General features: G+C 46.7%; 2 protein-coding genes across 14 annotated transcripts in view; one reads left to right on the top strand and one right to left on the bottom strand.

The window, feature by feature from the left end:
• The window catches only part of SYN3 (synapsin III), a 483,026-nt gene that overhangs the window by 285,381 nt on the left and 171,450 nt on the right, over positions 1 to 26,195 (bottom strand). The window lies entirely within an intron of this gene.
• Positions 1 to 26,195, top strand: part of TIMP3 (TIMP metallopeptidase inhibitor 3) — a 56,931-nt gene that overhangs the window by 26,659 nt on the left and 4,077 nt on the right. Inside the window, exons 1-4 of one of the 3 annotated variants that reach the window (XM_084955499.1) lie at positions 15,046 to 15,268; positions 15,355 to 17,412; positions 24,370 to 24,481; positions 25,167 to 25,288. In XM_084955499.1, coding sequence (XP_084811625.1) covers positions 17,278 to 17,412; positions 24,370 to 24,481; positions 25,167 to 25,288 — 369 coding nt within the window. In that variant the 5' untranslated portion in view covers positions 15,046 to 15,268; positions 15,355 to 17,277. Of the gene's footprint in view, positions 1 to 15,045; positions 15,273 to 15,354; positions 17,413 to 24,369; positions 24,482 to 25,166; positions 25,289 to 26,195 lie in introns of those variants that run through there. The other 2 variants (XM_084955498.1, XM_003126073.7) reach the window with 2 other exon arrangements.

Below are 26,195 nucleotides of genomic sequence, written 5' to 3'. Positions count from 1 at the left end.
GCAACCCTCCCCCGACCCCCTGAGTTGTATGTTTGCACTTTCGAGGGTCTGGAATCCCACAGCCATTTCCTGCATCCCAGCCTCGAGAGCCAGTCACACAGCGACTGGAGTGTATCTGCCTTGCACTTCTTGGTGGCCTCTGCTTCTCCCAGTGGATTTTGCAAGGTGTTTCCTGTAGATCTTGCTGACGTCTTTGCTGGCACATAGTAAAATCCACTCAGAACATCATGATCTGTTGGCCTCAGACTGGACTGGGCTTTGTTTCTATTTGGACTTTAAACGCCACCCACCCCCAATGAGGGGCACGGGAGCAGGAGGAAGGAGGAGGGAGATGAAGGTAAAGAAAATATTGACAGATGAAAAATACTGAATATTCCTTCTGTTTCAAAAATAGAAACCTCTGGAGCTGGGATGCAGCGTGGCTGGGTTCAGGTGGGACTGAGGTTGAAGTTAAGAGCAAGGTGGCAGTTTGGCCTTTATGCCTCAAAGTATATCCTCAGCGAGGCGTGAGGGCTGGAGGTTGAGTAGAAGAGAGGCTCCCTCTTGTTTTAAGACAGCTTTTCTGAGCAGCTAAAGGAGCATCTAAAATAAGCCATCCAGGAAGGATGGGGATGGATGGTGCCCTGTCTCCTTCTCCAGGAGGACTGGAAGGACCCAGAGGAGAGGTGAGTAGTTTAAATTACTCAGCACATCGGAGTGGGCTGGAAAATCGGCATGCCGATGGGATCACTGTCTTAGCTACTGTTGAACTCAGTCGGCAGCGCAAGGGTGGTGGAATTTTATCTTCACAGATGTGGCATATCCCCACTTAGTATGTGAGAGGTCATTTGAGCACAGTCCCCATGGAGAAGCCATCCTGGAAATATTTTTATTACCTTAGATTACCATACAATTGGGAGGTTAATGCAGACGGCTTCTTTTCAGCTTTTTTTTTTTTTTTTTAGACTTTTTCTATAGGTAGTTACGAAAACATTCAGAGCAGGAGACCCTACCTGGCATTAACGTCCAATGCTCCCATAATGACTTCAGGCACTGAAATTACCCCAGGTTTGTTTACATTCTTGGATATAAACCCTCTGCTGGACTGTCAGCCTGGAAAGTAGTATGTTACCACACACACCCACCCACCCAAAATATAACGGCTCATAAAGAAAACAGATTGGTGAGGGTTACTCAAATTATGTAGTTGATGGACTGGGTGGGTGACTTAGGAGCCAATTCTGTCCTTGCTGCTGTGCCCAGTTTTGGCAACTGCCAATCATCCAGACACATAACAGGCCAAGGAAGGCTTTTGAGAGGACACCAGAAGAGGCACCTGGAATATCCTAAGTACTTATTCAAGTTAGATCAACTCTTCAGACATGTGAATCTAGACCCAGTGAATGGTAAGAACATGACATCCTGGACCTTTACCAACGGAGAGAGTAGAACTCAGGGGAAATGTATGAATTAGAGATATAAGGTGATGGTAAAATAACCTTTAGCTCCTCAGGTTGTGAGGGACCCTAAAATGCATCCAGCTCAACTCCTTCATTTTGGGAAAACAAACAAACAAACAAACAAACAAAAAACTGGCAGGGCTCTGAGAATAAGGGGATTTGTCAAACTTGCATAGCAAAAGAGTGGAAGAACCAGAAAGAGAACCTCTCAACCAATTCCTGGCCCAGGGTTCTTTCTCCTACTCAAAACTTTCTATGTAGTAAGACTTCCCTCACCCCAAATTTATTTACTTCTACACCCAAGTAAGTACAGTTATTTAGCAGAGCAGGTTGAGTTATTTATTAAGTCATGTCAAAGTTGGGAGACAGACCCTGTTTTGAAAACACCAGGGGTTTTTAATGGATGGTGGTGAAGTTTTAGACTTCACTGCTGGCAGTAAAAGCATCTAGAGTGGGGAGAGTGAAGGCCCTCTCAACTTTGTACACTGATCAGCAGCCCCTGAGAATTTGCATTCACCCTGCACCAGCACCACTAGGAGTTAAAGACCCTAAGTGAGACAGAGAAGGAGACTTGGAATCAAGTCATAGGTAGGGAAAGGCCATCCAAACCTATGAAAACATTTATCCTGAAAACAGTGGAGAGCACATGACCTTGCTCTTCAAATGTCTGGTTTTGTATAAGCCTAAAATGTCGACTCGCTGGAGGAAGGCACATGGAGGCAGTATAAAGGAGAATTTTGGAACAGCTAAAAATGGCTCAACATGGAACAGGCTGCCCTACGTCAGAGATGTTATACATTAACCCTGAGATGATAGGACTGTAGAAGAAATTCAGAGGAGGTTCCACTGAGTGACTGTGAACGTCCCACTCAGACCTAGAGTTCGTGACCTGTGAAATAGCCTCTCCTCTCTACACTGTGACCACACATGTGCTTCTGGAAGGGAAGTAAGACCCCGTGGTGGAAAGCATCAGCTCCAGAGTCAGGCTGCCTGGACTGGCCTATTTCCTACTTAGATGACCTTGGGAAAGTCACTTATTCTCTACAAGCCTCAGTTTCTACAAGGTGGGGCTAATGTCAGCACTTACTTTACAGGGTCTTAATGAGGCTCAGATGGGATAATCCACAAAAGGCATTGAACACCAAATGTGCACAGCAAATGCTTGACGGATCACAGGACCCAATATAATGAATGATGATGAGTATTCTTATCAATAGGGAAAGTTGGGCACTACCTCCAGTGACCATTCTCCTGCTTTTTATGGCAATGTCTGGCCAAAAGTATTCATCTCTGATACTCCCATTACTTATTCTCCAAAACTGCAGGCATATCAAGGAAAATGTGTCCTTATTTGCTGTGTCACTCCAGTCGGCAGCATCTTTGAGCATTGGTTGGGGATGTGCTTTAGAAACTATCTTAGCCAACAACCTTTTCACATGAGCTGCCCATGGACAGGCAGGGGAAGAAGCTCTGGGTTACATGCCATAAGGGCAAAGCCCTGCCAGCCCTCAGATGTGCAGCAGAGGTGGTGGTGGGTCACTTGTACTGAGGGTGCTCTGTGGCCAGCCAGCATCCTGCGACAGAGTTAGCTGTGATCTAGCACATGCACTGTTTATCAGGCCAGGCCTCCCTCAGAGAAGGCAGCCAGATGGATGCTCTGTCAGGAGAGGTACACTCTGGGTGGAACCAGAAAACACAGCTGAGCTGGGTCTGTGCAGGGGTCCATTCCGGCGGCTGGAGAGGGACCTGCACAAGATCTGGAAACTGCCTGTGGGGTTATCCATGTTCCTAACACTCACTGGCCCCATTTGGTCTGCAGGCAACTCTGCTGGGAGGGACTCAGCTTTCATACTGGGAAGTGATGGAAGGTAAGGGAAGGATGAGATGAGGGGGACTTGGTATATTTTGAAAAACTTCTACCAGATGGCTTCCACCTTTATTATTTTCCACCCTCACAAATATGCTATTCACTTTTCTTCAGAATGAGGAAACTGAGGCTTGAAGAGTTATGTATTTGCCCTGCTGGGAAGAGTCAATGGGCTGGGTTCACAAGTCCATTCTCCAGGATACCCATAAGCCTAAGTATGGCCAGTGTAAGGTTATCAAAACAGGACATGGAGGGAGTAGTTCTCAGAGAGCCAAGGACCTGGGCACAGAGAAGCAGCACCACTATCTACGGACCCAGTCTGTGGACAGTGCTGAGAAGTCCCCTGTTCAAACTCCATCCAGAGAACCTGACATTTGCTTGGGTTGGAAGGAGCTCCTCTGCTTCTCTCCAGCCAAGGTCTTCGTGGTCCCCTAGCCATGTGACCTCTGTGCCCTTGCTCATGCTGTTGCCCCTGCCTGGAATAACCCCATTCTCTTTCCGTGACTAAAACCAACATATTCTTCTTGGTTAGCTCCTGGCAGAGGAATTGGCTATGGAAAATTACAGCTAGTATACAGGGGGGATGGCTGCACAGTAGAAGGTTAGGGTAGACTGCTGGGGAAGCAGGAAGAGATGTCAGGCACCTATTCATGCAGTAACTGTTCACTGAACATCTGTGTTCCAGGAACTGTGTGAGATGTTGAGGATAACAAGGTGAGCAAAACAAGGCATGATCCCAGCACAATTTGAGTGTGTGCGAGTGTGTGTGTGTGTGTGTGCGCATGTGTGTGTGAATAAGACATTATTTAAATGAACATGCAAACATATACTTACAAACTGGAGACTATGAGAATATTTCATAGGAGTCCTGTTCTAGTCTGATGCTGGGAGAGAGGTCAGGGAAAACTTCCTCTAAGGAAGTGTCTTTTGAGTTGAAATATAAAAGACAGATAGGAATTCTAGGTAAAGGGAAGCAGAACATCTTATACAGAGGGAATGACATGTACAAAAGTCCCCCAGGCCTTGCAGCTGAGCAAAGTTAGATCAGGGTGAAAATTAAGGCTCCAGAAAAGTTTTCTTGTTTCTCCTGCCCATTTCCTTGGCCCTCAGATGGGTGCTCCCCACCTCTAAACCATGGAGCTTTAGGCTGATTACTGGGCTTCTCTGTTTGGGGAAGTTAATCCCACCTCAAAGTTCTCAGCATCTTGGCTTACGTGAGTCCTTCTCTAATAATTCAGCCTTAAGAATTTTCCTTTTCTCTGCATTTCTGATGCATTTGACTTGCTAGCTGCATGTTCAGATTTGCGCAATGTCAAGTTGTAGGAAGATGAATGAGTTTTGCTGTCGGGTATATGTGGATTTAATTCCTAGCCATGTGACCTCTGACAAGTGTCTTATCTCTCCTAAGTCAAGTTTCTTTATTGACCCAAGAGAAATTCATGCTAGGTATCTTGCAAGTTAGTTTTAAGAATTAGATATAAAACGTGTAAGGTTTTGCTTCCTATGTGTTTCCACTACCTGACACAGTGCCTGGCATGTAGTAGTCACTCAAGAAATACTGAATGAACAAGAGGCTCAGGTACTGTGCACTAGATTCAGAAGATGTTCAAGGGGTAGGAGGTCTTTTTCGTCTTTACCACTGACGCCACCTCCTGATCACCCTGTTAGGCCAGGGCAAGCCTTCATAACTCTGCCATTACCTACTTTGACCAAAGAGGGCAGCAGTTAACATTCTTTCCTTATTTATTTTCTTAACATTCTTTACCTATTTATTTTCTTTAGGACAGAGATTGGCCTCCTTAAAAGGCACTTAGATCTTATCTGCAGCCATTCCTCCAAACTCTCAGTGTTAGCTATCCTTGATAACTGTCTTGGAACTTGAAGACCTATAGTTTGGCCTTGTTTTTTTTCATACCTGTTTCGGCCTGAGTGTCCTGGGTACTGTGGTTGTGACCCGGTGGGGAGGTTCTGAGTGAGTTGGGGTAGGGGAGCACCTGCTTACAATGGGACCCTCCGAGCCATGTCCATTTGGTGTCCACAGTCTTTCTGGCTGAAGTTAGGGAAGTTGACGTGAAAGGAGACACGCCTTGACTGTTTTAAAAGCTACCCAACAGCTAAGTTATAAATTACCAGGGTCTTCTTGGCATCTGTGCTGTATAATCCCCAGAGACAGAGCAGAGAACAGACACTGCTACTCACTCAAACCACGACAAAGTCTCCTACACATCCCTGGTGCATTTTGGGAACAGAGTCACTGTTTGCAAAAGATGCATCTGCAGGTCTGGTGTGCAAACAAGGGAGGTCCCCTCAGCCTAATGGTCCCTTGGCTTTCCCGATCCTGGACCTATCCTGGAGTCCCTTGGCTCTCCTAGCAAACAAATCTCAATTAGCAGAAAAGTAAAATAAATACTATAGACAACTCCTGAGATGTTGCCAGCTGTTCTGGTCTCACAAAATGACCTGACCTGAAAGCTCCGAGTTCTGAGAACCATTCGTCGGCGCGGTATTTTTCTGGGCACTGCTTCAAAGGGGCTGTGGTTGAAGACCAGGCTGCTATTCTGGTGGCCTCTTGTGTGGGATAAAGTTTCCCATGGGCCCCAGGGGAGGGCTGGAGCACTTGGAATGGGGTGTTCCGAGCACCCCTTGCCTGATGACAGTGAGCAGGTCGGCCCCTCTGAACGGAGGCAGGTAGAGGCTTCCAGAGGCCTGCATGCACTATAGACTCTGGGACACCTTGGAGTTGAGCCAGCCAAAACACTCAAGGAAAGACTGCTGGAAGAGGTTAATGGGCTTGAGAGGAGGGTGTGGGGGAGACAGATTCATTAAATCTTAACTTTGAAGATCTTAAGTGGGATGTGAACTGGACTGGGATTTCTGGTGAGTCTGACGCTGAGTGGGGCCAGCAAGGCCTCATCTTGTTTCTAAGGGTTTCTCGAGGCTCTGGGGACCCACCCATTTGGGCACATGTTATCCCAAGGGCTTCTGGCAGAGACAAAAAGTGATGTCTTCATCACTGCCCTCAAAGCTGGAACCCACCTGAGAAAAGACATTGTCACTCGTTAGACCCACCCTACAGGCTACATGTCCCTGCCTACCTCTTGGCTTCCACCCTCCCTGACCCTTGTCACATGGGTCATTCTGTCATGGGCTAGGTTCTCCGGCCTCCAGGCCTTCCCTTGGCTCCCTCTTCTAACTGATGCTGTTTCCTTCGCTTTCTCTGGCTGGTAATTTCTCAGTCCCCAGCTCAGGCAGATGTCTCCCCAGACATGTACATGGAACCACCAGGGTTGGTTTCGGGACTGACTCACCTGGGGCTTGATGAACAGCTCTGAAGGGAGACGGTGTTTGTGATCTGGGCTTCCAGGAGGCCAGGAAGGGGACTGCACCGAAGTGCTCACCAAGCATTAGAGTCACAGAGGCTTTTGCTCTTCAAAGTGTGCCCAGGAAGGCGGTGTCAGCACTCCAAGCACAGAGTATGTCTAGCGTGGCAGGTGTGTCTCTACACTAGGACCGCCTGTCTTCTTATCTCACAAGATAGGAATAAGCTTCCTGAAGGTAGGGACTTCCTCTGCTTGTTGACTGCTGAACCCCAAGGCATAGCACAGGACCTGGGGCATGTGGTCCTTCAAACACTTCTGAATGAAAAACAGCGTGAGGGAAAGAATTAGTTCCAAGTTGTAACAGTGACCTCCTTTACGGTGCTGAGCCTTGATTTTCTCATCTGTGGATGGAATCTTGGTGCTGTACCTCCACAGAGACATGTTAACTGGGGCCTCCTGTAGTAGGACCCCTTGACTCACCCATTTGGGAAGAAAAGAAGCCAAGCCGAAGACAGGAGGGACTAGCATGGCCTGGAATGGACAGAAGGCTTCCAGGAGGAGGTAATATTTTCAGCTGAATGGGTTTTGCAGGAAGACAGATGTGTGGACAGATCCATGGAGAGAAGTCATTCTCATGGGGACAAGGGCATGACAGGACAGGTCTGTGCAGTGGAGGGGATATGATGGGAGGTGACAGAGGCTGTAGAGAGTAGGACTTAAGGTAGAGTTCCCGCTCTGGACAGCAGTGTACACATTTCTGAGCTCTTCAGAATAGTTCTGACAATGCTGGGAAACCAGGGAGGCTTGGTGGGGGGAGGGGTGCAGTGTGAGTGAGTGGGACTGTTGCTCCCATTTGTTCCTGGAAGAATTGGGGGAAACTGTGGGAGAAGGATCACCTTTCCCATTTTATGTGCTTTGGGGTATTGACACTCCCCTCTGACCACACTTTGCAGAGCAAAAGCCTCTGTGACTCTAATCATGCTTGGTAAACACTTGGTAAGCACTTGCTTACTGGCCATCTAGAAACCTACATCATACAAACACCGTCTTCCTGAAGAGTTGATTATTAAGCCTCAGGTGAGTCAGCCTGAATCCAGGAATCAGCCAGCTCTGTGACTTTGCCCTGTCCTAGGCCAAATGCTCCTTATCATGCTCCCAAATCAGCTGTGGCCACTGAAGAAATTGAGAGTAGCTGACTTTACATGTGGTTGGATTAAAAATGAAATGTATTTATGATATCATTTATATGTGGAGTCTAAAATATGGCACAAATGAACCTGTCTACAAAACAGAAGCAGACTCACAGACACAGAGAACTGACTCTGGTTGCCAAGGGGGAGCAGGGATGGAGGGGGATGGACTGAGAGTTTGGGGTTGGTAGATACAAATGATTACATTTAGAAAGTTTACATTAAAGTTAGGGTGAATAAATGCAAACTATTCCATTTCGAATGGATAAGCAATGAGGTCCTACTGTACAGCACGAGGAACTATATCCAATCTCCTGGGATAGAACGTGATGGAAGATAATACAAGAAAAAGAATGTATACGTATGTATGGCCAGGTCACTTTGCTGTACTGCAGAAATTGGCACAATATAAATTAACTATAATTTAAAAAATGAAAGAAATGAAATGTATTAATCCTAAGACTAGGGATGTGCCTAGGTAGTGACTTGCTAATTTTGTCTTTTGAAAACTTTAAAAAAGGTCACCACCTAAAACATGAAAGCAGGAGTGAAATGTAGATTTTGTTTGTGTTCCTTTTTGGATAATCTCAAAGTTCCAGGCAACCTGGCCTTTCTGGGCCTATGTTCCCTTTCCTCCTTTCTCTGGCCCCTTCATTTCATATACAACAGACGTCAGCAGGGGCCCCTGTGTGTTTCCTGGCGACTCAAGCAGAAATGTAGTGCTTACAAGGTGAGGAGAGCAAGGACCCTGCCAGGCGCCTCCTCCCCTTTGCCAGGAGTCCCAGGACAGGGCATCCCCAGGACAGCCTTGCCTGGGGGGACCCCAGAACACAGGCAGGCACCAAGAAACAAGAGTCTCTGTGCAGAAAGGGGTTTTAATATCCTCCTGGTTTTAATAGCTTTCCCTGAGATGGAAACTTGGGTTGAAATGATTTGCAGCTCTCCAGATTTTTCTGAGTGTGTGTGTGTATTTGGGTTTATTTTTAGCCACAGGGGTTCATTTCTTGCCAAAAAACCTGCTTAAATAAAACCAAGATTAATATTTTTACTTAACGGAAAGAGTTAGTCAGGACAGGCTTTGAACTGGAGACTCCCTATCTTGATTGGGAGTTCATCTTAACATTCTGGTCATGGCTTTGACATCAACAAAAAGGGCCTTTGAAATGACAGAGAGACGTTCCCTCAGGGGATTGGGGTTGGAGGCAGGAAGAGCCTATTTGTGAGACTTCTCTGAGGAGCTTTCTTCCTCACACAGGCTGCCTTGCCTGCCCTGCACCCTTCAAGGTCTCCAGGGCCATCTTCCCGGAAAAGCGGGATTTTGCTCACTCCCAGATGTTTTCCTGAGGCCCTCCCCACGTCTGGTCCAGGTTTCTGCTTCCTCTGGATTCAGATAAAGAAACCGAGTCTCTTCTCCAGGATGGGCTAAGGCCCAGATCCACCGCCACCTCCAGGGAGCTTCTGACACCATCCCTGGGACAGGCTTCGCCCCTCTCTGTAGCATCCTGCCTCTTGGTACTTACTCATACTGCTGTGCTTGCCAGACTCAAATGCCCTTCACCTGCTTCCTTCTCTTTCTTAACTCTGGCCTAAGATCCTCCAGGGCCTCATGTATCTCTGGGTTCCCGTGAGCCTCATACACTACTCAATGCATGATCACTGGACAGATGTTTATCTGACCCCATGAACTGGGACCTGTCATTTTTCCCATCCGATGGAATAAGGCTCAAAAAGACTTGGTCATTGTCCAGAACTTGCCCAGAGGAGTTATTTGTCAATGTTTTAAAATCGCCTTCCATGTGTGCAGCACTTTTAGCTTCATGTACTCAGCAAATACATACTAGGGGCCTGCTATCTGCCAGGCTCTCTTCTGATTGCTTGGCCTACAGCCATAGTAGAACGTTTGTGAGGCTTACATTCTAGCAGGGAGAGATAATGAACAACAAGGTCTATATAACGTGGCAGATGGTAGCTGGTGCTTTGAGCACAGCAAGGCTGGCCAGAGGATACAGGGAGCATTTGGGGGATCATGCAAGTGACCAGGTGATATCTGAAACCAGGTGAGGGATGAAGCCATGAGGCTACTGGAGGAAGAGTGTTGTCAGCAGGGGCGTAGCAAAGGCACAGGCCCAGAGAGGGTGGGTGGTCTGGGGTGAAAGCAAAGTAGGAAGGAGCCAGGGTGCTGGTGAGGAGCAAGTTAGCCATTTCCTGAGATGGGGAAGCTGATGGGAAGCCTAGGCGTGGGTGAGAGCCTTTACTAGGAGCTCTAGGATGGGGCAGATTTGAGATATCTTATTAGATTTCCAGGTGTACAGATGGTATGAATGCTGGATGTGAATAAGAGGAGGATGAAGAATCCACTGCTGACTGGACTGAGCGACGTGGAGGTCATGGGTGACCTTGAGAGAGCTGCTTCCATAGAGTGGGGAGGGGCACTTGGTCCTCAAAAGAACTTTTTGAGCTTGGTAACCATCATACCGATTTATACGCTAGGATGGGAAGTGACTTGCCCAAGGTGACAGGGCAGTGACTTCATCCAGGTCCTGTGTGCTCCATGCTTATTCATTCCAGTGTATCACAGCCACTTCCACAGGGGTTTTCTTGATCTGACCTTTCAGTTTTAGAGCGGCTTTTGGGGCTTGGGGTGGGGATGACAAACAGGCTGGGGACCAGAAGGATTCAGATCAGGCAGGCCCCTCAGGGATCTTCCCCCCGCCTTTCCTAAGGCCCTTTCCTAAAACAGGGACATCATCAATATATCCCCCAAAAGGCAGCAGATAATTGAGAGGGAGCTTGAAAAGGCCACTGGAGGTGAGTGCTAAAGATCCTTGGGGGATGAGGAAATGCTGGCTTCCTCTGGTTAGTACATTTGAGAATCTAGAGGTGCTCACCATCAGCAACACTGCAGGACATCATCTGTTTGACTTCAGGGTTACAAAGTCTTTTCTACATGTGCATGGTCCCACCTGATTAATCACTCTGATTAACCGTAGACTCGTAGTGCTGTGAGAAACCTCATGATCATCAGGTTTTGTGTTTTCTGTTTTTCTCCTTCCTTTCCTGGCTGGGGAGCACAGGATGCTAAACAGATGATACTGTGTTATATTGCTGAGGTACTCATTTATTGATTCTTATTACTAATCAGAGGATGTGTATATGAGCAACTGGAAAGGGAAGTGGGCGGTCAAGGGGAGGTGGGGGGTCAGTGGATTATAAGGGGGTCCTTCCTTCTAGGGACCAGTCCTCTTTTCCGATTCTTATCAGTGCTAACAGTGGAGGGTGGGGAGGTGCAGAAAAATTATGAACTCTTTTGCAATCAGTACAAATCTCACGGAAAGGTTCTGAGGCAGTCTGCTTTCTCAGGGACCCACCAGCGTTTTCCCCCAGTGAGATACAAACCTGCCCTCAGGATATCTGTCCTTCTTTTCCAGGAAAATGGGGACAATAACAGCACCTCATACAGTTGCCATGAGGACAGAGTGAGATGACATGTACACACTGCTTGGCACGTTGGAGGGTCTGATGCATGGTAGTTGTTACCAACATGCTCTAGCTCCTGCCCTCCTTCCTAATGCAACAGAAGGCAAGGAGCTAAGGGTTAATTAGTGGGTAGGCAGCTGGAGGAGCAAGGGAGCCGAGCTCTGCCCTCCTTGCAGAGGTGAACATGCTGCCTGTCCTCGGTGCACAGGAAGTGAGAACTGCTGAGCAGCTGAGCCAGGTGAGCTATGGGGTCTCTTGCTTATTGCCTTTACCCTGAGTACTCTGGCCTCAGAAATGACCTTTCCTTTGCCATCCTTTGAGGATGACAACTGGGAAAACATCAGGTGCCCATCAGACAAGCTGGATTGCAGGCATCCCTCCCTCCTTATTTCTGGGGTGCTTCCATGGAAATAGGCACAATTTTAATACTTGTAGATCCCTCTTTTCCTTTAAATTCAAGTCCAAGAGACAGGTGAGCCCAGAGTCCAAGCTTTTGCACCCACTTAGATCCTGCCTGCTGCTGTCAGAGTAGCCCCTTCTCCAGGGTTGACACTAATAATGACTTTTGCTTTTGGAGAAATCCATTCTATCTACTAGTCAGGTGTGCCTTTTATCCTCCCTCTCCTCCTAAAGACCATATCTTAAGCTAGTAAAAGCATCCTACAGGGCCTTTGGGAGACAGAAATGGGGCAGTGTGTGTGTGTGTGTGTGTGTGTGTGTGTGTTAGAGGTAGTATCTCACCCACTAGGTGGCTGAATCAACTCCTGTATCATGGAGAGGGTCTACTGCTCTTAACAGGATGCTCAGATGGCCAGAATCCAGAGTCTTCATTAGTTGGTATACATTAATTCAGTTTAAGGCTCCTTGATCCCACACCCAGCCCAACTCAGCCTTCCAGCTCACCAGTAGGAAAGTCCAACAATAAGTTTGGAGTAAAAAGGTCTGGGTTTGATTGAAGATGATTGGGTAGGAGGTAGAAGGAGAGGATGAGAGGCAGGGGCCAGCTTATGGGTGTTTTATCCCTCTCTGAATATGTTGATGAACAGCAGATGTGCAATTTCTGGGCACACCAGCAAGCTGCACTGGGCACAGAATCCTGTTGGCATCAAAACTGGTATTTGTTCAAAACTTATGTTGCTTGTGGTCTACATTACCATGAATGGGTGGGGGCGGGCAGCACGCAATTATTTCTGGAAGGGATGTGCCTTGTTTTGCTTGTTTCTGCAAGTTCTTATTATACTTCTAATAAATAAAAAATATTTAAAGGAAGGAAAGATAATTCCATAGATATACCTTTGCACCTGGATCCTAAAGTGTATGATGTATTTAAGAGGGTCCCACATACTTATATTCTGTGTGCCAATCATATAAGTACACAGAGTCTGGTCAGTTTCTTCTTACACGCTTTACAGTTAAAATACTCTTCACTCTGCTTTCTTTTCACTTTCACACCCCCAGAAGCTCAGCAGCATAAAAGACTCCAAGGCTAAGATTCATGCTGCACCTCATCCCTACTTCTCTAACTAGTGCTTCTGTACCTTGGAGATCAGCCCTCTAGCCATGAACTTGTAAACTTTGTCTTCCCACTAGATTGTGCTCTGTGGAGGTGGGAAATGGAACTTCTATTTCTTGTTGTCACCTCCAATAGAACCCAACTCATTTTCCTGCACACCAACCCAGTCACACCCATGTTGATTTAGCTGCTGGAGGACACTGGGGAGACAATCTAGGGGCCACTCTCCAGCATGGAGGAGAATAAAGACAACATGTGTTCAGCCAAGTCCATCTGTAAAGGTGGCTTCCAGCCACCACATCAAGGTAGTGGGAACGGCCACACATGCTGCCAGCTCTAAGTCTGGAAACTGTCTTCTGTCGTTGCTGAACCGTGACCTCCCTCCACCTTCCCTGTCGACTCTGGTCCCTGGGCCAGCGGATGCCTTGGGAGCATCCTCGCTGCCAAAGAGGAAAGTACAAAATAGCACATATTTGAATTGCAGAGGAAAAACTGAAGCAAATAAAGACATATTAATTCACAGACCAAATAGGCGGATTTGGGGTTGGCCAACGATTTTATTTTGGAAGGACTTTGCAAATATATTTGGAAGAGCAGAATGTTATTTAATTTTAGTTAAGTTTAATGCAGTTTTATTTTTGTAAGGAAAACACTGGTGTGGCCTCTGCACTGGGTCATCTCGGCCTTGGTCTTTCTGGACCATGAGTGTGGGATCTTGTTGGTCCTGGCAGGTTGTTCTTGGGTTACAGGTGAGTGATGAGTTGGGACAGATGGAGTGGGTGCTCCAGGCCTAAGTTTGCTCTAACAAGTTAGTATGTGCTGCCTTACCTCTCCCTGATATTTTACAAGTCCAGGGTATTTTGACGAACTTGTCTTTCTCATTATCCTAAGGCCTTAGCCTACAGTACATGTTAGAAGCCTCAAGATACTCAGGATTCGACATAGTACAGAAGTCACAGTAGTGGTGATAACACCAATAACAGTGACAGCAAACACATAGGATTTGGGATGGGCCACATGCTATTCTCAGTGCTTGTAGTCCTTAACCCTCACAGCAGCTTTATGAGGTATTGTCTTGTCATAGATTAGGAAACAGAGGCACAGAGAGGCTTACTAACTTGCCTAAGGTCACACAGCACCAGTGCTGGGATTCAAACCCAGGCCCTCAGGCTCTAGAGACCAGGCTCTTTAATTCTATGTCATGTTGCTGCTCCACTAGTAATAAGTACATCACTTATAAGCCACGTGAGGGGCACTGGGCCAAGACAATCAGAGAGATTTAGGAGGAAAGAGCTCTGGGGACACAGGACTTTGCCTGAGACCGCGCTGTAATGGTGGAACTCAAACTCATATGTGGCTTCCTGATTACAAAACCTTATTCTCTTTTCCCTGAACTATTCTCAGATGAAAATGTTCCAAGCTCAGGCCATTTCAGGGTAAGGAAGGAACTGGCTCACTCTGCATGCAGAAGCTTCCAGAAGTACCCAGCTTTATAGGACAAGTCTGCTTATGACATGTTAAGTCCAAATGAAGTCAAGCCATTTTTGAGCCAGGAAAGGGTAGACCTTGCTATTTAAAGGAATCTTTTTTGCTTTTTTTTTTTCCCTCAAGGCAAAGACTCCCTCCTTCATTTACCTCCTGTATTAATGAAGCAGCAGAAGATGGAGCCAAATCGATTCAGGAAGAATCAATAGAAAAGTCCTGGCAGAGATGCCTTCTGCCCAATAGTTAAGCTGTTACAACCTGCCTGTGGGAGTTAATGTAGAGGAAAGAGTCCCTGGGGCCTCTGGGAGGATGGCTCCCTGCCAAGGATGCTGTCTTAAAGTTAGACACAGGGGTAGAGGCAGAATCTTTAGGGGACTTGGCCTGGGATCTTGACAAACTCTTGTTTCTACAGCAGACTTGGAAACAGCCACTCGCCTCTTCCCAACTTGAGCTGCCTCCACTAAACTGCTAACTTTGCCAATGGTCTCTGTGTCTTGCCATCCCTGGCAAGTAAGGTCCGGAGGGGCCATTGATTCATCTGGGTCCTGACTTCATGTCTGACTGGGAGAGTAGTCTCCAAGCTTAGCTGGAGAGCAAGAGGTTAGGATTCAGTTGGGCTAGGGGAAGTAGTTCTTACTAAAGAAATTTTTAAGAGTTAGAGTCTATGAACTGAGAAACCTGGTGAAGCATCCAAAATGGGGAAGGATAATAAAGCTACCAGAATAGGCAGGGTGTGTGTGTGTGTGTGTGTTTTAAGGTAATCTGTTTAACAAACTTTTACTAAGCACCTAATCTTTTCAGGGCTACCAGAATAGGCAGGGTGTGTGTGTGTGTGTGTGTGTGTGTGTGTGTGTGTGTGTGTGTGTGTGTTTTAAGGTAATGTGTTTAACAAACTTTTACTAAGCACCTAATCTTTTCAGGGCTACCAGAATAGGCAGGGTGTGTGTGTGTGTGTGTGTGTGTGTGTGTGTGTGTGTGTGTGTGTGTGTGTGTGTTTTAAGGTAATGTGTTTAACAAACTTTTACTAAGCACCTAATCTTTTCAGGGCTACCAGAATAGGCAGGGTGTGTGTGTGTGTGTGTGTGTGTGTGTGTGTGTTTTAAGGTAATGTGTTTAACAAACTTTTACTAAGCACCTAATCTTTTCAGGGCTAAGTGCAATGTGAGGTAGGAAAGAGTGATAAGATCCTAGAGCTAGAAGAGTTCAAGCTGCAATTCAAAACACAGCTGCTCTACATGCAAAATCCATTCCATTCTGGTCAAGGTCCTGGCATGGGAGCATCCCAGCCCCCTTTGATGGAGAAGCTCTCTGCCCCGCTGGCAGCACCACTTCAACCCGCCCTGACTTTGTTGCTAGTTCTTGTTATGAGATGATTTTTTTTTCTTTGGCTGGGCTAATAAATGTAACTTCTTTGCAGTTTTCGAGTTCTGTCTTCAAGACCTGTCCATTTGCTGGTTTAACAAATAATGAAGATGGCTATTGAGTACCTCTTCTTCATGTATAATAGAAAAAGAAGTCTCTTATAATCTCCTAGGCAGTCCTTCTCTTCTCTGTGTTTTTACTGCACATAGTAAACGCCTCTTTCCCAATCTTTGTCACACTGGGTCTGTCTATTTTCATATTCATAGTCAACTAAAATTTACTGAACCACTTCTAACCACATGTTGTAAGAAATTTCATAAAATTTTTCATTTAATTCTCATTCCAATTACCTGACACAAGTAGTATACACCCTTTTTACAGCTGAGAAAATTGAGGCTCAGAAAAAGGAAGTGGTTTTACTTCTCTGTGGGTTTCCTCAGCTGTGTGATGTAGATGTTAACATTATGTGCACATAGTAGGTGTGTGATAAGTGGAAGCTATTTTTCTTTTCTTTTTTTATCTTTTTAGGGCCACAACCCGAGGCATATGGAAGTTCTCTGGCTAGGGGTCAAATCAGAGCTGTAGCTGCCCACCACAGCCATTGCAACGCCAGATTTGAGCCACACTTGCGACCTATACCGAAGCTCATGGCGATGCTGGATCCTTAACCCACTGAATGAGGACAGGGATCAAACCTGCATCCTCATGGATTCTATAGTCGTATTCTTAACCTGCTGCCACATCGGAAATTCTGGGAGCTATTTTTCTGGAAACAAAACTTCCATGGTCAGCCCATTCCATTTTTGTCAATGATGTGATGATAATGGTGATATTAATAAAACTGATCTAATATACACTCTGTCCAAGACACGGTGCCAGGAGTTCACATGCATTATCTTGCTTAATCCTTTCAACCAGGTAACTGCTATCATTACTATCTTATTTTATAAAAGAGGAAATTGGAGGCCAGAAACAAAGTTACCCACCCACAGTCATAAAAGCCATAAAGAACAGGGCTGAGATTAGAACAGTTTGGTTGGTTCCTGAGCCTCTGCTTCCAACTGCTTCCCCCTCCACCACATCCTCATTGAGCTGCTCTCTACTGCAACCCTTGCATCTAAGTACCAAGCACCCCATCAGAGTGCCAACTGGGGCATGGAGAGAAGCTGGCATGAATCACAACCCTGTGGGTGTATTAAGATGGGACAAAATTAATGCATGCAAAGGAAGAGCCCAATGAGGGAGAGCTCAGAAAGAGGTCCTGGTAGAAAATGGATAGGTCTAGGAGACCATGGGGTTTTCAGATGTGCAATGGAGGAAGGGCAGGAGGCTCTAACAGGGGAAGTAGATTTTGGATTATTGTGAAATCACAGAGTCAAGAAACTCCTCCGGGGGTGAGTGCAGCCTAGGAATTTCCAACCAGCAACTATGAACATTTAGGGAAATTAATTCCAAAAATGTTTGCCTTCTCTTTCTCTTCCACTCCTCCCTGACCACCCTAACCCAGTGCCTCTTATCTGAATTCTTGCTCATATAAACACTATCATCTAGTTGCCTCAAAGTTACAAAGAAAGCAATTCCAGGTACTCCGGGGGCTGGATGCCCATCTGAGACATGATCCCTGATGTGGTTCACACCTCCCTCACCTCCCTGTCTCCACCTTGTCTTTTCTACAGTGATCCGGGCCAAGGTGGTGGGGAAGAAGCTGGTGAAGGAGGGGCCCTTTGGCACACTGGTCTACACCATCAAGCAGATGAAGGTGAGTGGCCGCAGCCCAATCCTAGGCCCCATGAAGGTTTGGGGGGATTTTTCTTTCTTTTCTTTTCTTTTTTTTTTTTTTTGCCAGTGAGTCTTGGCCAATGGAGGCAAGTAGGATTTGACTTCTGGTGTGTGTTTGCTCAGTGTCTGAGCCCCAGCCCCAGTCCTACACCTGGTGTGAGAGGATGTAGGCAAGGCAGCAGAAAGGGATGGGTGGTGGATGCTTCATCCAGAGCTAAGGCAGGCAGAGTCCCTCAGAGGCAGCTGTAAAGAAGCTGGGCTCTGGAACTAGACAGCAGATAGCCCTGTTACCTCGTAACTCTGAGACACTGGCCAAGGCCCTGCCTCTTCCTGGTCTTCTCATCTGTAACATCGGGGGTGGGGTGTGTGGACTAGATGCTCTCTCTGGGCTCTTCCAAGGTCTGACTTTTTGAGATTCAACAATGCCTATTGGTCTTATGTAGTCACTGAGGTCACAACTTAGGTTTAACCCCTCAAGACTTCACATTGCCTTGTGCTGATCACAGGAACTTCAAACCCAGGTAGGAACTGCGCCCTCTTTCCCTATTTTCCTTCCACTTAGCTCACTTGCCTTAGAATTATCCCTTTTCCTGAGCTCAGTTTTACCATCTGTTAACAGTGCGGGGTTGGACTGGGTATACCTAAGAGCCCTCCTGGTTCAGGCATTTCAGGATTCTAAGTGCCCTGGGACACCAGCTGCATTACTTCTAAGCAGGAGCTCATTTGGGTGCTTCAGCAGCCAGCTGGGCCTCTGCTCTGAACAGTTTGGCAGCTGGCCACATCCCACCTTTGTCAGTGCCTCCCTACGTGCAGCACTCTGTGCCGGGAGCCCTGGAGGCCACGAGGAAGACGTGCTTCCTATGCTTAGGAACTACACTCAGGCGGGGAGAGAAGACACATGTGCATGACTAATCAGAGGTTCAAGATGGGGTGTGCCCAGGTCTCAGTGGACTGCCAGCCTTGTACTCAGTGCTCGTATTTGCATTCCTAGCAATTAGGGTGGGACCCGGCAGGCTAGAGGGACTTGGTGAATGCTTGTTCATCTAATAAGGGAATGAGGAAACTTATTTCCACTAGCTTAGAGGAAACTCCCCAGAGGAGACAAGCCTTGATGCCCCCTGGATGGAATTGAGAGGAGGAATAACACAGCCTATAGGTGGTACTCAGCCATCTCAGAGGCAGACCTCCTATGCATTATTCCTGTGTCCTGAGGCCTGAGGTTAGATGTACTGAGTTTGTGGAACCTGTTGCTTTGGATTCAATTTTGGAAACATCCACAGCCTTCTGGTTATGTAATGTCCAGAGTCAGCCCTGGCCAGCTGCCCTTGGCTGCCCAAGCCTGGTCATGGGACCAGCTTATGTCTTCAGACAGCCACGGGGAAAGAAGAGTGGGCGGAGGGGGACCAACAAGAGCAGTATCAACCCAAAACACCCACTGTGTAACCCCTGGCGGCTGAGGAGCAAATGCCAAAGCAGATTAAACAAAAGCAGAGGTTCAGGAGGTGCATTCCCTGCCTGCTCTAGAACAATCCTTCCCATTGTGAGATGCTTGGTAGCCAGCATAGAGCTGGGAGGGGAAGAGCTGGGCAGAGTTCCTCAGCTTGCTTAGCTTCCCTTCTTCCGGACCTGGAAGCCAGGTTGACCAGAGGCCCTTGCTGTGGGCAGAATGTCCCATTCCACTCACACTGGGTGTAAGAACAGCTACTGAGGAGATGTTTAGAGGCCAAATAATACTTCCTTTCCTATCCACTTCAGAGCACACACACCCACTCCAAATGCTGGTCTTATGCTGGCCATTCACCGTTTCTCAGGTCCATGGATCAGGGTGCTGGGCATTAGATAAAATAAAATCCCTTGTTTTACTTGTGATCTAGGCTCAAAGGGAAATAAGTTGCTCAAAGTCACACATTTTATTAAAGGCAGTTCTATTTCCCAAGCTGAAGTGTCAGGATTCCTTTCTAATCCTGCGTGTTCTTTCTATGACCCCCCCGCCAAAACTCCCTGCCATCTTACTTTGATCATCAACTACTGTCTAATATCTTTTATCAACTCTGCCCCTGCTAACAGCCCAATATGAGATTACCCACAGAACTGGTCATTACCCTTCTACCCAGAGAGGCCACTGGATTCTGCCGGTCTCCAGGTTACCGGTCTGCTAATCCAAGAAGGTATGGGATCCAGGAGTAGGTTATCTGATCATCCTCCCTCCCTGCTTTCTCTTTCCCTCCTCCCCATCCTCTCTGTGCTTAGCACTGAGCTTTGGGCTCCAGATACAAAGATAATTGTTATAATGAATATAAGACTCCATATAAGTCACGGTGAATGAGCATTGTACCATGCATCCTGATAAGCCACACATGGATTAGTTGTCACTGCAACCCTATGGAATTAGCCTCTACTTTGCAGGTGAGACTTGGAAAGGTTATATAGTCAAGATCATGTAGCTAGAACGCAGCAAACCAGAGGTTTTGCCTACAAGGAGATTACACAGCAGTGAAGCAGCAGGCTGATTCATCATTCCTACACACTGTGGGGGCTCCCCCCATCCTATTTGTATCTAGTGCCCCAAGGGAACAAAAGGAGGTTAGCTTGGGTTTGTGGGTTTGTCATCCAACACTGTAGCTCTTGACTTGCAAAGGGTGTATCGAAAAAATCTTTGTAGGAGGGAAGGAGGAGTGTCCAGAGCGCAGAGCCTGCAGGAGTTTTGGCACTGGTCCCTGGGCGCTTTGTTCTGGTGGATTAGAGTCTACCCTAGAGAGTCAGACAGGCAAGGCAAGGGCTCCCTTAGAGCAGGACTAAAGGAACTCAGAAAACGTGAGAATTTGAGCCGCCCTGTCTGACCTCTCTCTTCTCTCTCAGAGTTCCCACCTGCTCCCCCCAAACTTCTCACCAGATGAAAGGCAAGCAGACCCTCTCCCACATGCTAATTCCAGAGCCTCTGGTCCTCCTCTCAGGCATATCTTGAGTGTACAGAAACCCACAGGTGTGTGTTGGGGGCAGGGAGGGTGTTAGAATGCTGAGGGAGCACACTGCAAACCCAAACCTGGAGACTGGCTGGGGCTGAGGTGCTGGGCTATGGTGCAAAGGTGGAAGTCTCCAGAATAGGATGTTCTAATCTTTGGGGACCTTATCTCTTATCAGGCCCATGAGAAAGTGGTCTGCTTGTCCTGGAGCTGTAGCTTGTGTCATGAAGACATGTTCTTAGGCTGGGTCTAGGGGGCAGTATGTAGGGGACATTACATCCCAGCTAGTCTTGGGAAGGTCCCGTGGGGAGGCCTGCTGGTCATGTGCATGTCTTGACTCGGGTCTAGACAGATCTGCTGGACAATGAGAAGGCTTGGCCCCCAGGGACTTCCGTTAGGGCTTTGTCTAATCAAATGAGCAATAGCAGGCTCTCGCCTTTGAAGCTCCAGCTGGTAGCCTCTCTGACCCCTTAGCCCACAGGGAACTGTTCTCCTCTTCCCAATGCCTGTGACTTTATAGTTCAGGACCTGCATTAGCCCTCAGCAGAGCCTCCTTCCGTTCCCATGTGCTCTGCCTCCCCAGCTAGAGAGCCCATTCTGTGAGAGAAGATCCATGCACTTGGTACCTCATGAGGTATCTAATGACTCAGACACTCAGTCGTTTATGAGAGTAAGTCATGAGTTTAAATGAGTTCAAGATATAAAGCAGCATCCAGTGCAGTGCTGATCCTCCATGGGCATGCCAGAAATATCTGACATAGTGGTGATATGTTATGCTGTGACTATAGAATGAAGACCAGACATTCCATAAGAAATAGGTAAAACTCCCCAAACTCAGGCATTTCTCACATTATTTGTCCTTTCACCCCAAGGGAAGTTAACATCTTGGAACTCTGTGTGGATAGTATCACGAAGCAAGGCCTAGAGGCTTGTAGAGTCCAATATGATATAGACATATGTTGTGTATATATATATACACACACACACACACATATGTTGCGGTAGAATATTATAATGGAACATTATTCGGCCTTTAAAAATAAGGAAATTCTTTCATTTTTGACAACTTAGATGAACCCAGAGGACGTTATGCTAAGTGTAAAAAGCCGGACACAGAAAGACAAATATTGCATGATCTCATTTGTGGAATCTAAAAAAGTCAAATTCTTATTTTGTTTTTATATTTTTTGTCTTTGTGACATTTCTTGGGCCGCTCCTGCGGCATATGGAGTTTCCCAGGCTAGGGGTCTATGCCAGAGCCACAGCAACGTGGGATCCGAGCCGAGTCTGCAACCTACACCACAGCTCACGGCAATGCTAGATCCTTAACCCACTGAGCAAGGCCAGGGACCGAACCCGCAACCCCATGGTTCCTAGTCGGATTCGTTAACCACTGCGCCACGACGGGAACTAAAAAAGTCAAATTCTTAGAAGCAGAGAGTAGAATGGTGTTTTACCAGGGTCTAGAAGGTGGAGGAATTAGGGAGATGTTGGTGAAAGGGTAAAAACTTGTGGCACCCCAGCAAGAGTAAGTTTTGGAGTTCTGATGGATAGCATGGTGGCAGTAGTTAACAATACTGTACTAGATACTAGAAATCTGCTAAGAGAGTAGATGGTAAGTGTTCTCACACATAGCTAACTATGTAGATGAGGTGACAGATGCACTAACTAGCTTCACTGTGGGAATTAGTGTATATATGCATCAAAACATCGTTGTACATCTTACACTGATTAACTTTTTATCTGTTAATTTACCTCAATAAAGCTGGGGGCGAGGGTAGGGGAAGGGCAATGTGCCTATGTCTGAAACCCACTTCAACCACTCGCACTAAAAGATGGGGTTGGGCAAGATGTGTAGGAAGAAGAGGACCAAAGTCTTCCCTCCACTCATTACTAACTTCCGTACAACTAGTTTTAAGCTAACTCTTACTGAATGTGTAGCAAGTGCTATTCTAAGGCATTTCATTCTCAAAAAAAAAAAAAAAAACACCCACCTTATAAGTACCTTGTCCCATCTTACATATGAAAAAGCTGAGGCCCAAAGAGGGTAGGCAACTTTCTGAGAGGCCAATAAATGGCAGAGACAAGATGCAGACTCTGGCTGTCTGTCTGCAGAACCTGAATTTACCATTAATCCTCCATTGCATCAACTGGATTAGATTAATATCCTTTTCAATGCTGAGGGTCTCAGATTTTCTGATGTCAGAACATAATAAGCCCATTATAAACCTCCTACAGAGATGGTTAGTTCAAACCAATTCTAGTTCTCTATGACTATAGACCTAATAATACTTTAGGATTAATATTCAGGTCAAGATGGATTATTACAAAGAAAAGACAATAAGTAAAACCTGGCTTTACCATACATTTACCATTTTGTTATTTTCAGAATTTACCCTAAAAAGCAGCTCTGTATTTGTCAGACTCAGTCATTTGCAGTGTATTAAGATTTTGATTTGGTGTGCAAATGCTAGAAACCACGTTAAAATATAGGGTTCTTAAAATTCAAAAGCTGCAGTGATGCCAAGCTTATTTCAAGATAAGTTCTTACCAGGCAGGAGTTTGATTCTTACCCACAGAGCAGAGAGGAGATAAAGGAGACAGAATAACATAGAATAAACTGAGGCTCCAATAAGCTGGCCTGAAAGACCTAGAGTGAGTGCTGAGTTGAAACATTTGCCAAAAAGTCAAAGGTTGGCCACACCAAAATGAGAAGTTGTTGGGCCCAGGAGTGAGTATAGGGGATGTTGTCCAAAGGCCACACTTGATGATGTGTACTCAGCAGCATCTTAAGCATGGTTCCTATTAAAGCCAGAGAGGCACCATCCATCACTGAAGAAGTAGGGGTATGATGTGACATGCCCCTGCTCCCCCTGGGCACAAGTGAAAACTGAGTGAGGACAGTGCTTCTTGTTGCTCTTAACCATTTCCTTGTTCAGCTAGAGAACCTCTTGGGAGAAGAGGATTAAGAAGGGGGGCCAGGTAAATTAAAAGCATCTGCACCAATGGTTGCACACAATTAGAGCAACATTCCGCTTGAAAAGGCAGAGGCTCCCAAACTCTGTTGGTCCAACAGACCCTTTGTGATGACAGAGGGCCTCACGGACCACTACCCCCACCAGCCAGTCGTCACTTAAAAGAAGACAGGGAGGAAAAAAAAAAAAAAACAGCCCATTAGACTGAATGGGAGGCACTTAGATGAGACACAAATGAGGTGATGTCTGGCTTTTGATAAATTACCATAAGTAAATTAATAACACATGCCAGGAATTAAAGTAGAGACATTGTCTTATTGGAAACTCTTGGGATAAGCCCAGGGACCACCAGTCATTCAGGGCCTGTATACTCTGAGAACTGAGGGATAATGGGATTGGGCAACACCTCGGTGCCCACTCCCACCCCCACCAACTCACATGGCTAACAGTTGTCTCGACAGATCCAGGCCCATGTAACACTCATGGACTTGACCTGGAATCACCAAGTGGGTTCAGCCTCTGTTATGTTCACACCAGTGGCTCTGAGTGCAAGCTGATAAAGGAGGCACAAGAGCTATAAATGGCATTTGCCTGCATCAGAGGCCCTTGGGCATGAACTCGTGAGGCTGCAGTGGGAGACAGCGTAGGGTAATAGTTAAGAGCAGATGCCTCTGCTTGGATTCCTGCCTCTGCCATTTACCAACCGTGTGACTCTAGACAAGCCGCTTAACCTGCCCGGGCCTCAGGCTCCTCATCTATAAAGTGGAATAGGAGGTGTGATGTGATTGCCTGGATGGGAAGCTTTCTTCAGGAAGGCACCAACCATGGCTCAGATAAGAGAAGAGCAGGTGGCCTTGTCTCGGGACTGGGGGCCCTGGGGTAGGTAGGTCAGTGATTGGCCACACAATGGCCTCTTAGGGGAATCAGACCCCACTGCTCAAATGACAGCATGTGTCCTGAGCCCTGGTCTTTCTCTCATAATATTCTTTCTGCCCACAGATGTACCGAGGCTTCACCAAGATGCCCCATGTGCAGTATATCCACACAGAAGCTTCTGAAAGTCTCTGTGGCCTTAAGCTAGAAGTCAACAAGTACCAGTACCTGCTGACAGGTAATTGCTCATTCTAGCATCTGGGTTAGGGTTTGGCTGAGATCCACTGTTCCTTCACTTGAGAAGGATGGGGGAGGAGTAGCCCAGAAGTGTCCTCAGAACCTTGGCCATGAGACCACTGAACTGTGAGGAGCATCTAGTGTTGAGTCCATCTTGCTTGGCCAGTGGTGGGATCTTGAGGTTCCTCCAGTGAGGCTGGTTTTTAGTCTCTGCTCCACTACTGCCTCTGGGGAGGAAATTTCCTAGTTTTGCAATTTCTCAGTTTCACTATAAATAAAAAGAAATTGCTAATACCTATTCCTCTCCACATCATAGTCAATCTATTAGGTCTATCTTTGAATGCTGTCAACCATTAGACAGTCAGTGTAGGAAAGGCAAGAACAAAAGCAAGACTAAAAGCCATTGGCATGGGAGGTGAACAGCTGATCTCCATTCCCAGCTCCAGTGCTTATATGATTTGAGACCTGCAAATAATTTAACCTCTCTGAGCTTCATTTTTCCCATTTGAAAATGAGGATACAATTCACCCTAAAAAGTGTTGGGCAGGATGAAATAAAATCATGGGACTGAAAAGTACTTAGCACAGGTCCTGGTCTAAGGGGTTCCTCAGTAGATATGAATTCTTTTCTTTTTGGCTGGGTTCTGGACTGGCAACTTTCTCCTTGTCATCCCTTTCCTCCTCTAGGCCGTGTCTATGATGGCAAGATGTACACAGGATTGTGTAACTTTGTGGAGAGATGGGACCAGCTCACCCTCTCCCAGCGCAAGGGGCTGAACTATCGATATCATCTGGGTTGTAACTGCAAGGTAAGCCACAGCAATAACAGCCAAGGGAAGTGCTGGCTCCCAATCCCAGAACCATCAGCTCCTGCAGTGCTGGGCACTGGGTTGTTGGGCTGGGAAGCGCATGCATGTCAGGCCTGGGCAGAGGGGCAGGTCTGAGCAGGGGTGGTGAGGAATGTTGCACCCAGGCTGAGCAGTGAAGAAGGCAAGGAAAGAATGCCTTTCTGCTGTGATCTGTGCTGCCCACTTGATAACTGCTAGGGCACAAGGGCTCTTCAAAATCCTTCGCCCTCCCGCAGCTCAAGGTTGTGGCAAGTACAAGATCCTTATGCTGGCAGGTCCTTACAAGCAGTCCCAAGTGGACCCACTTGGCAGCTGACCCACTGGCAAACCCCCAGGTGGGCAAGCTGACGCAGGACTGCTGATACCACTTGCTGCAGGGGGTTACTCTTCAACCTGGCCTGACTCCTTGACCCAAGCACAGGGTCAGGGCACACAGTCTTGCTGCTGTGGGAGGGAGCTGGGCCATTCTCTCAGTTAATACAATTCTGCAAAATGGTGATAATAGTGACCACAACTACTATAGTTTTAATTAAATAGTTTAAATTACTGTTACCCCCATTTTACAAACGAGGAAACAGAGGCCCAGAGAGCTTAAGTAAATAGGCCTAAGTCACATAGCTCAGTAAATCTGATTTCCAGCCTGGGGCAGCTAGACTTTACAGTTCATGCTTTAATCATTCTAATTCCTTAATTCCCTACAACAGCTGAGAGCTCTCATTTTTACCTGTCACCATTTGACAGGGAAAAGCTGTCTCAAAAGTAATTCTATCACTTTCTGGCTGTGTGACCTAGAGCAAGTTACTTAACCTCTCTGAAGTTCTATTTTTTAATTTGTAAAAGGGGGATAAATCTGTTATGAGAATTAGAA

Source organism: Sus scrofa, chromosome 5, assembly GCF_054392235.1.
Source record: "Sus scrofa isolate SSC_HxYL_T2T_F1_AM1 chromosome 5, Sscrofa_HxYL_maternal_Yorkshire_Landrace_v2.0, whole genome shotgun sequence".
NCBI classification, from domain to species: Eukaryota; Metazoa; Chordata; class Mammalia; order Artiodactyla; family Suidae; genus Sus; species Sus scrofa.
The sequence above is the reverse complement of the archived record's forward strand: the minus strand, read 5'-3'. Positions and strand labels throughout refer to the sequence as shown.